This window comes from Glossina fuscipes, unplaced genomic scaffold (assembly GCF_014805625.2).
Source record: "Glossina fuscipes isolate IAEA_lab_2018 unplaced genomic scaffold, Yale_Gfus_2 149, whole genome shotgun sequence".
Taxonomy (NCBI): Eukaryota; Metazoa; Arthropoda; class Insecta; order Diptera; family Glossinidae; genus Glossina; species Glossina fuscipes.
This window is the reverse complement of record NW_023998492.1, coordinates 334,455-345,909: the sequence shown is the minus strand read 5'-3', so window position 1 is coordinate 345,909 and position 11,455 is coordinate 334,455. Positions and strand designations below refer to the sequence as shown.

At 35.1% G+C, this 11,455-nt stretch overlaps 1 protein-coding gene across 1 annotated transcript; it reads left to right on the top strand.

The window, feature by feature from the left end:
• The first annotated feature begins 4,521 nt into the window (after positions 1–4,521).
• Positions 4,522–10,215, top strand: LOC119641426 (polyubiquitin-like). The gene is made up of 2 exons (XM_038040112.1): positions 4,522–5,299; positions 10,115–10,215. The coding sequence occupies exons 1-2, from the start codon at positions 4,522–4,524 to the stop codon at positions 10,213–10,215; spliced, it is 879 nt and encodes a 292-aa protein (XP_037896040.1).
• The last annotated feature ends 1,240 nt before the right edge of the window (positions 10,216–11,455 follow it).

Genomic DNA, 11,455 nt, shown 5'->3' with positions numbered 1-11,455 from the left:
TCCATTCGCGATTTCGACTATGTTTGCAGTCAAAGATTGAGCTTGCACGCATTCTTCGTCATTTTCCGCAGTCAAAGCAGGCCACAGTTTTTTACAGCATGACTTCAATGTGTGTGGCTTCAGTTCTCCCAATGATGTTTTTATGTTTACGGTGCATTTTTCTATGTCAAATTTCTTCCTGCATTCCATAGCATTCATATCAGGATTACATTCTCTATTATCCAATGTGATTTTGAAAGTACGTCTAATGTAATAGAGTTTAAAGGCCTGGATTATTCCTTGGTCCATAGGTAGAAGCAAAGCCGTCGTCTTGGAAGGTAAAAATGTCACTTTTATGTTTGGATGCATAGTTTAAAGTTCGCGAGGATGATCTGGTGTATTGACCAAAACTGGAAGTACTTTAAAGTCTAAATTCAATTTTTTTAAATAAGTTTCAACTTCAGAAACAAAACAATTCCGAAACCAGTCACAAAAAATCCACGAATAAGGAAATTTAAAGCCGCGAATATGGGAATTGGGTCGCATTTTTTTAATCCGCGGATAGTGAAGCCGCGAATAAAGAGAGCGCGAATAAGGAGCTTTTACTGTATATAATTTCAATTATCAATGAAATATTTTTTATACCCTTGTCTTTGTGGTGCAAGGTTATTTATTCTTATATCCACCACTAAGGGAAGGGGGCATACTTTTGTATTCTACTTTGTTTTTCTTCATAACGTACGTAACACCCAAAAGGAAGCTCCAGAGACTTTATATAGGGTATATATTCTTGATCATCATCTTCGTGTCCATCCGCCTGTGTGTGTATGGTGCTTATTGTTGGCACTCTCCTGGTCGCAAAAATGAACATATTGACTTCAAAATTCGCAGTAACATTGGTGGTTTTTGCACGCAGGCTGGTATTGAAAACGGTCAAAGACCACCGTGGAGTGGCTCCGGTTTTCTTACCAAAAATTTGTGGGTTTTTGGTCGTTACTCAGAAATTATAAACGTTAGGAAGCGGAAGCTCCGCACATTTACTTTACTCTATACGTGTAAAAAAGGCCATGCCCACACAAAAAAAAAATTCAAATTGAATTAAATTAAATTATATTTTTTTCACTTTTTTGAGATTTTATGCTTAGTTACCATAAGGCAAACAATACAAAATGTTTCAAACCTATTTTGTGCACTCCTTAAGTGAAGATATATTATCTGCCTATAAATGCGTTAATTCTAAAATGAACATGGTAGACACCGAGACCTAGTGGATTCCTTTTTTCTTAATACCAGCGATATGGGTGTGAATTAAAAGAACTTGGAGAGTAGAATGCGAAAACCATAGCGGCGGGTAGGAGACATTTACTTGTTTTGTACATTAAATGACCAAATATTCATGGCGCAAAAAGGTGAAGTAAAGAGGACATGGAAGCGGCTGCAACCTAGTGGATGTGTGGCTAACCTGCATATGCCCAACCACCCTTTATAGCTACGACCAAAGTAAATTTCACCGCTCTGAACTCGCGACAACTGCCTAGAGAGTTTGCGATTCTTATCTGCTCGGCAGAAGGACGTGAATAGAAAAATCTTTTATAATACCGATCGATTCAGAATGGCTTTCTGAGCTTGCATGTGTTCTTATTTTCTTGTGCTCAATATACAGATCGTAACTTTTGAAATATTTTGATGAAATTTGTTAGATTGGCATGTTTTGGTCCAACGCTATTGAAAATGGTTGGGAGCATCACTGTTTCCGCCACTTCTCTTATGAAGTGTCATTTTCGAAGACCGTTTTCATTAGTTCCGCATTGGAAAAAAATAAAATAAGTCCTTGGAACTACAATTTTGTATTGAAAGGCTTTTTTAAGAGGAATTTTGTGCATTTTTTTTGGGTTGAAGAACAGAGTGTAATGGAAAAACAAAAGGTCACAATGAAAGTTCTCCGCGGTTTTTTCCGCAGGATGGTATTGATGCTTACATGAGCCGTTTATTTTGAAAGTGGTTTAAGTCCATTTTTTCCTATATTGAAATATTTAAGGGCTTGCGTTTGAATTGTTTCAAAGATATTGTTAACTGCTATTAAGTTGCTTTTATGGCTTTGTGACCTTAAACATATTAGAATATATAACGAAATACGTTTTGTAAACTTTATTAGAAAAATAAGCTGTTTTCAGAACCTAAAATGGACTTAAACCACTTTCAAGATTAATAAAATGACTTTTTTGTTTGTGAAAAGGAATAAGTCCACTTTGTGTTCTTTGTTTAATATTATTATAAGTTAATTTTTTCTTTTTTTTAGATTTATTTATTAAAAAATTAAGCTAACATTCATGTTTTAAGGATAATACTAAAGATTTTGCCATATTATTTCTCCCCGTTTAGATTATGTATGTGGTTGTTAAAATATTCATGGTGCATAGGTGGTATATACCTTAGTAACTCCATCATATCCTTATACTTAGGAATTGAAATGGGACGCACATTTTTGTATAATGGTGTTAATTTTATTTTGTTGAAGTTCCTTGGTCTAACCCGATAAGGTAATAAATCAAGTGTTTTGAACTCTGTATCCACTTCCATAGATTCTAGTGTTTATTAATTTTTTATGAATTGCTTGTTCCAGAGGTTTTGTAGAAAAAAAATCTTCACTTTTCATTTTAGTTAATATAAATTTGTTACTCTTTCGACATGTTTTTATGGTGTCATAGTAATCCTGGGGGACTTACATTAAACTATTTTTCCTCAAAGCCATTTCTATCACTCCAAAATCACTGTCATTTGGCAAAAATGAATGTCCTGATAGTAAAAACTTATGGTCAATAATATCTGCATTATTTTCTGCCGATTGCACAATTTTCAACCATGTTAGTGCCAATTTTATATTCCTGTTCCGCCCAGTGCACATATCGGTGCAAGCTATGATATATTTTTGATTTCTAAGAGTTTTGAGGTGTTTTAATATACAAGATACTACTTATCGATGCCACAGTTTCTTCCCAGGTATATATGTAAACTTCATTATCGTGAAAATTATGACAACCTAGGTTGAGAATGTACATGTTACGTTTGTAATAGGCGATGGAAACAGACAATTTTGGAAAAGGTAATGCCTTTTCTAAGTCGAATAAAGAAGCGAAATATATATTTGGATTATTTGGATTTATAAAACTTGATCTTCTTTTGATGATTTTCTGGCCAATTCAGCACATCTTAAATGAATATTATGCTCTTCCGTGAGGTTTTCCTTGTGTGCAAGATGCTTTAAGTTTAATATTCAATTGACCACATTTTTGGCAAATATCTTTTTGTGGGTAATGAAAATGCAAATTAATTTTGTTTTTAAAAATTTTTCTATATGTTCAGTCATTAATATTGATTAAATTTTTTCGGAATTTTGTAACATAAGACATTCTATATCAAATTTATTTCTTTCAGTGGATTTAAACCAGTTGCAAAATAAATTTTTATGCATTTCGTTAACTAGCTAATTTTCAAGTGCCCCAAATCATAGCGAATTTAATGATGCTACACTTAAATTGTTTATAAAAAAAAAAAGATTACATAGGATTGTGATTATTGTTATCATTAACAACATTTTTGTTAAAAATGGACTTAAACCACTTTCAAAATAAACGGCTCATATATCGGGCAACACTCACATAATTGTCTCAAACGAAGGTCACAGTTCAGTTTAGACTTCGTGTGAAGATAGTTTCCTAATTCTGTGCTCGTGTAAAAAATTATATTAATTTCAAAATGAATGAAATCTCTGTAGAAGTACGCTATATTTTTTTACTATAAAAAAAGTAAAAACGCCACTAAAAGAACAAAAAGAGAGAAAAAATAGTGAAGGTTTGAAAAGAAAAAGAAGCTTGAAAACGCGGAGACTTTTCAATGTGACCCATTATTTTCAATTTATATCGAAATTAGGAATAGTGTAAACCTTTTGGGGTTCGGTTTGCATGTCATTGCCTCCTGGAAAGTACATTTTTCTCTCAAATACTCTTCTCCGCCCATCAACGTCTTGTGAAAATGCTTGCAACATCTAGAAGAGACCCTCGGAAAATCTATATAGTTTAGAGCAGTATCAAATTCTGAATTGATTTAAATGTCTGTCTGTCCGTCCATCTAAGTAATTCTGCTTATGACCGTTGAGCTGGCCGCAAAGGTTGAGATGGCGACTTCAAAGTTCGCAAAAACATCGACAGCTCCTGCAAGGAGCTTAGTATTGAAAATGAGCGAAATCGATCAAAGTATATGGCTGCGTTATTACATGAATTGAGAACACTTATGTTCTTAAAGCCAACAGCCAAAAAATTGCATTTTTTGCTTATTACCCGTAGCCTATACAAGATAAAAGGAGGAAAATGTTCAGTAAGTAGTGCTATAGCAGCGGTAAAAAGCGGTAAAAGTAAAACAATCCGCCCTGACCTGCCCATGTTATAGAGTACGGACATTCGAACATTCTCTGATTTCTTTAACAACCGGTGAATATAAAGGATTGGGGCAAAGTCGAACATCATTTTTTATTCTTGTTTATATATGAAAAAAAACCCACCATGTCAGCGCCATTTGACTTATGCGGGCAAGCATTTAGAAGATGGTTTTACACTAATGAGCTATAACATACAAAAGTACTCGACTCTTTACTTGGTTTTACGTTTACTTGGCGGTATGGAAATTTATGTTGAAACACGACAGAATAAAACCATTGCATTGGAGGTTGAGTCTTCTGACACCGTTAAATATATCAAAGCAAAAATTGAAGAAAAAGAAGGTATTCCTCTAGATCATCAGTGCTTGATATTTGATGGCAAGCAATTGGAAGACGACCGTACTCTCTTCGAATATAATATTGAGAAAGACGCTACTCTTCAGGTGATTTTGCGTTTGCGCGGTGACACACAAATCCTTGTTAAAGCTTTGATTGGTAGAAATATCCGCTTGAACATAGATCGAGGTGTTCGTATTCGATCGCATCAGCAGTGTTTAATCCATGCTCGCAAGCAGTGGGCATATGGACATGACATCTGTACTTGTAATGCTCGGGAATCGTCTGCCTATCATTTGGTTTTGCGTTTACATGGTGGTAGGCAAATTTTCGTAAAGACATTAAACGGCAAGACTGTTGCCTTGCAAGTCGAGCTTACGGATACCATTGAAAAGATGAAAACTAAAATCCAAGAAGAACAAGGCGTTCCTTATGAACTGCAGCGTCTGATTTTTGGCGGCAAGCAAATGCAAGATGACTTCACTATTTCTGATTACAATATTTATAATCATCCAACTCTGTACTTGGTGCTGCGTTTGCGTGGTGGCAATTAACAACTTTGCAAAGACTAATTTGCATAGTCCATCCATGCAGTAGACATCGCTGATTTAAAAGTCGAGATTCGTCATTTTTTGCCTATTTGTCATATACTTTAGCAATGTAATCTAGTGCCAAAACCGCTGCGTTTGGTCAAACCTGCAATCTTCCCGAAGTCTTAAAAATTCCATCAATTTAGCGTATAGTTCATGGTGCCTGAGTCTTTGGATTTATTAATCTGCTTACGCTGCTCGGCTATTTTTAGAGCTTATAGGATCTTCAAGGCTGCGCAACATAAATGGCTAAGGGATAGTGAAGCACGGTAAGCACACCTCTACAGCTTGTAAAAGCGGAAAAAAAATTTTTAAATATTTTCAGATTTAGTTATTTGTTTGCTAAGGTAATCTTTAAATATTCATGCGAATTTAAAAAAGAAAAATAAAACATTGTTTTTTTGTTCATTTTAATCTATAATTACAAAATTTATTATCATTAAATGCTTGTAGAAGCATATATATAATTCGATTTTAATTATTATGTGGTGTTGCATTGATTTTGCAAATTAATTCTTTAACACTATGCGATTGCTATTTAAAATATTTTCCGCCCTTGTCTTGTAGAAGTGGGAGTTGCGCTGCTGAAGAATATGTGTTGTACATAGTGATTGGGAAATGTAGATCATGGAAAATATATTACCACGACGCGATTCTTGAGAACATACAATCGTCCACGGCTGTGCTAACTTAGTTCAAAATGTGTATTAAATTAAGAGTAGTTAACGTAAGCTCATAAATCCTACAGCAGCCAAGGATGTACATAAAAATTTCAGAATATTTTTTTTTTTTCGGAAAGTTGTTGAAAAAACCGCGAAAGCGTGCCAAGGTGGCTTTTCTGTCAGATGATTCTTGTAAATCTATGTATATTTGCCTTTCTAACAAAAGCCAGTAAATTATTAATAGAAATATTTTATATATTTTGCATATATTATTATTATTATTATTATTACAAATTTAACCAGAGAATAAATTCTAAGATTAAAGTCTTAAAGCACTAGCAGGCATCTAAGGCTTTCGGATTTATTAAAAATTCTATCGCACATGAGATTTGAATCCACGACCATTGAGTTGCTAGTCGCGACTCTTACCTACTCGGCCACTCAGGCGGATCTTAATATCTTCATTTATATTTGGTTACTGAAAATGGATCGTATGATCGAGAAAATTAATATAAAGATTTCATATAAGGTTTTCATTGCAAAACCTTTAGCGTTGAATTGGAAATATTCAATTTCATTTTTGTTAAGGTTTCAAAATTCGGGAATTACTGCTAAGGTATTGAAGAAGCAGAGGCTCTTGTTCATTGCAGCACCCCAATAACTGATGATAATTGCAAAGAAATAAATTAAAACGCTTATGACTCACTATTAGGCTGGTGTTGGCTGTCATGTACACAAACTTTTACCGATAACTCTCCTTAGCAATAGTTTGCGCAACAATAAGACTACATGATTGTAGAAATGAGTGTAGGGACTTGATCGCTGATACTCTATCAGAAAAACTGAACTTGAATATGTCCAATCATGTCCTAGCTAATATAAAAGTGAAGGTCCATACGTTTTGTAATTAGGTATGAAATTCTTGCCATCAAATCAAGTGGATACTAATTTCTCATTGCCCGAATTACTTGTCAGCTGATCGTATAAAGAATAAATTTTCATCACAACAAATGTCTGCTATGCCATTAGGCAAAAGTGTGGATAATAAGAAAAAAGAGGAAGAGGAAGCTTTACGTTGTTTGAGAGCAACGAAAATCGCCCGGAATCAATGCGAAATTTTTTCGACATTATAGTATAATAAAGTATTTGATTATTTTCTACATCGTTTGGAAGTGAATTTTTGCGGAGATCTACGCCTCTGTAATGCGTTAGCCCTTGGCTTAAAAGCACGTAAATTTTGTAGATCTGATCGAAACTAAAGATAGTCCAATAAATTCATTCAGGCTTAAATTAAAAATTTTCCGAAAGTTTCAAGCTGAGAAAGCGTTTAATCACACTGCCGAATAATTTATGTATAAAAGTTCGCATAGGATTATTCTGTCGTAGTGCCTTGGACCTTGCCTTTTCCGCTTACAATTTCTTTCCTATTCGTTTATTCAAACTATTAAGGAATGAAGTTTTCAAGAAATTCATCAAAATATTTCTAATATTTCAGCAGCCAGCTATGAACCATACTTAACCTATGGTCATTAAATCAACAAGAAATTAGAGAAATTGCCATCAATATCATACAAAGAAAGAACGATAACGCATTTTAAGGAATTGACAAGTTTGTTGAACTACTCTCGTATGTACAGAGAAAGAAAAGAGCTCTAATGTTGGCGTATATATATCTGTATATATACAGAGCTGTGTGGGAAAAGAATTGAAATTTAATAACAGTGTAGTAGCATCGACGTCCCTGGGAAGAATTATTTACAGAGAAATTATAATTTCTTTTTTTCCTATAATAAGCACATAAAATATTATTTAAGTGTACACTCCGACTCGACTTGTGTTCAGTGTAGTGTGTGTTTACTTTTCGTCTGCGATTTTTTTTGTTTCGGTGTTTTTGTGTATTTAACTCCTGTCTTTTCAGTGTTTTTGCTAAAACTGGTTAACGCGGACATCGCATATGTGCTTTCGTTTCCTCTATATATAATAAAAAAATAAAAAAACAAAAAAACAAAAATAACAAAATTGAAAACAATTGACATTTTCCTTTAGTAGTTCCCAACCTTCTTCCACAGTTCCCAAACCTTTTCAAGTGAATGGTTATTTCCCAACTTACTAAATAATAGACAGCCATAAGGCGTAATGGCCCCGGGGCCGTCAGATAAAAACTCAAAAAGATTTCACCTATTAGCAGACTTATCCCCACAAAGCAAAAAAATTAAAAAGTCCGACTTTCCGGTGTTGCCAACCTATCGACAAAAAATATGTTGTGATTTCTCCAACTGATCCCTCCATAACAATTTCGCAAATCAGCCCTTTCGCCCTTAAAAAAAGCACTAGATAGCATTACAACATATATAGACTCTATATCAATTTTATGTGATGGGAATTTACTTGTCCTCGCTGGGAACCCCAGCGCAACCGACAAGCTCATAAAATCAAAATCATTACTAATTTATGTGCAATATCTGCTAAACCGCATGATAAACTCAACTCGGTTAAAGGCGTAGTTTATGCCCCATGCTTAAAGCATGTGCCGGAAGACGAAATTGTTCGCGAAATGGGCAGTCAAAGAGTGACTGAAGTCTATAAATTCACCAAATTAAATGACGATGAAAAACCCGCTCTCCTACAGGAAGAATTATTTTCACTTTTGATCGCTATCGGCTACCGGCTACGGTTGATGTAGCTTGGTACAAATGTAAAGTAGAACTCTACATTCCAAATCCCATGAGGTTTAAAAACTGTCAACGCCTGGATCATACGACAAAAAGATGCACCAGTCCTCCATCCTGTGCTAACTGTGGTCTCCCTCCATATGCTAAAAACTGTACGCGTAGCTTCTGTTTAAATTGCAACGATCAACACTAAGCGTTAGACAAACAATGCCCACGTTTCGTACAGATGCGTGAAATTTTAAAAATCAAAACAGAAAATTACTGTAGCATAGGCGAAGCTTGAGGCAAATACCGGGAAATAAATCCAATGAAAAACCTGTTCTACCATCAACCAAAAATTATATTGCCAAATCAGTTCCATTATCTGCCAAAGATAATATTGAAAAAATCAAAACAACAGCAAATATTGAAAAAATTAAAGCAACAACACGTATGCCAAAATCTAATAAACTAAATCCCCCAGAATCACCAGTTTTCAACTCTACTCAACAAATTACAAGCTGTAATGAATCCAATCTTTTATCCCTCCATCAACCTTCAAATTCAAATTATTCACGTTTGTCTACTCGTTGCACTTCAAATTTACGCGATCACCTAAGTACAGATTGTTGTGTCTTATATTGACATTTTTGACGAATACGCTGACATGTCAACTTAGCCTATTTTCCAGTCCGTTTCCATGTCACTAAAATTAAATAAAGTTTTTAAAATTCTACTATGGAACATTAAGGGACTTTTTAATAATTTTGATCAACTCCGTACACTCGTAAGTGATTTCAGTCCAACCTTTATATCGCTTCAAGAGACCCATTGTAGAAGGTCTTTTAATCCTATTCCACCCAAATCATATTCTGGATACTTCACGAATGCTCATCAAAATTTATGTTCCAAACAAGGAACTGGCGTTTTTATAAAATCAAATATACCTCACCAACGTATAAATTTAAGCTCAAATATACAGGCGCAACGATACAAATAATATTAAATATAAAATTTACAGTGCTTTCGCTCTATATCCCACCTTCGCAATAGTTTTCTCAGCAAGGAAAAATAAAATGGATCTATGGCTTTAAGAGATGCCCTGATCAAAATCATTTGTTATTATACAAAAAGGCCAACGCTCTATTCAGGAAGGAATTACGAAAATCAAAGGCATTTAGTTTCGAACTTTTTTAGAAAAGAAATCACAGAAATACATCTATGAAAGTTGTCTGGAGCAAAATCAACAGACTCAATGGGACTTCAAATCTGAACGAAATTTCTGCTATCGGCACTCCCAATGGAACTTTAACTGACGCACATGATATTTCTAATTACTTTGGACAAATGTGGTGCGAATACTCCACTGACAGCAACTTTTCCAGTGCTTTCATTGAAAATAAAAAAACTCCAATTTCCCTTTCAAATTGTATTGACAGATGTGCCACCTTCATGGAAAATTGCATATCTACCTTAGAACTTTAAAGTTGTCTCTCCAAATCGAAGCGGAGGACACCTTGTCTAGACCGCATCTCCTACCAAATAATGAGTGCGCTATCTAATTCAAGTAAAAATAAATTACTGGACCTATATAATGCGGTACTTTTGATTGGCCATATACCCAGTTGTTCCAATTCCAAAGTCTAAAAATGTCTCCCTCGCATCGGACTATCGCCCAATCTCTCTTTTATCTTGCCTCTCAAAGGTATTGGAAAAGATTACGGCATCTAGATTATCTTGGTTTCTTGAGTCCCAGAACCTGATTACAAAGCAACGAGTTGGTTTCAAAGGGGATATAGGGTGCATCGACGCTCTGTTACATATTGATTAATTTACAAGCAAAGCAATTTCCGAACGAAATCACGTAACATTTCTCTCTATTGATTTCGAAAAAGCATTTGACAGAGTTGGTCTTCATGTTATTTTGAGACTCTTGAAATCATGGAATGTTGGACCCAAATTCTTCAACTACATCAAATCATTCATGTCGCATCGGCGGTTTAAAGTTAGAATCAACAGTCATCTCTCTGATTCCTTTCCTCTAATAAATGGCATTCCGCATTTTTGTCACGCTTTTCCTTCGCCTTCAACGAAATAAGCAAAATGCAAGAGTGGAACATTGTCTCTAGGTGGACGATGTATACAAAGGAAAAAGATAGCACGAAGGCAATCAACATCCTCGAATATATTGGACGAGAGATCTCCGCATGGGTAAACTCGTGAGGGGCTAAAATTTCCATACAAAAATCTAAAAAAATGCACATTTGTCGAAAGCAGGTATGCGGCGCAGGAAATCTACCGATGCATATTAATGATTTGCCGGTACTAAACGTGCAGACGCTGCATATTCTCGGGCTCACGTTTTCTAACAAATATCGTTGGAAAACACACTGTCTCCGGTTAAAAAATGCTATTTTAACAGGGGTGAATTTCATACAGTACGTTGCTTAGAGAAGCCAGAAATTCGTGTAAAAGGGATCTTGAAAAAAAAGGTTGTGTGTACTTTCACGACTCACTATTTATCAGGTATCCATGCAAATCCATACTTTCTTACCCGTTGACCGATAATGCTCGGACGAGCTAACAACTGATGCCTTGCGTACGTGACCTTCCTTTTGGAATCGACTGCCCAATGTCCCCTTTCTACAGAATACGTCTACAGAATACAGCATTCAGGACTTGTTATCTCTTAGCAGTCTTCATTGAGTGACATTTATTGCACAACTAAACGGTGGAATTGATAATGGATGGGCAAGAAGGGTTTCCATTTCAATTTCCTTTTAAGTTTCATTAGGCGAGCTA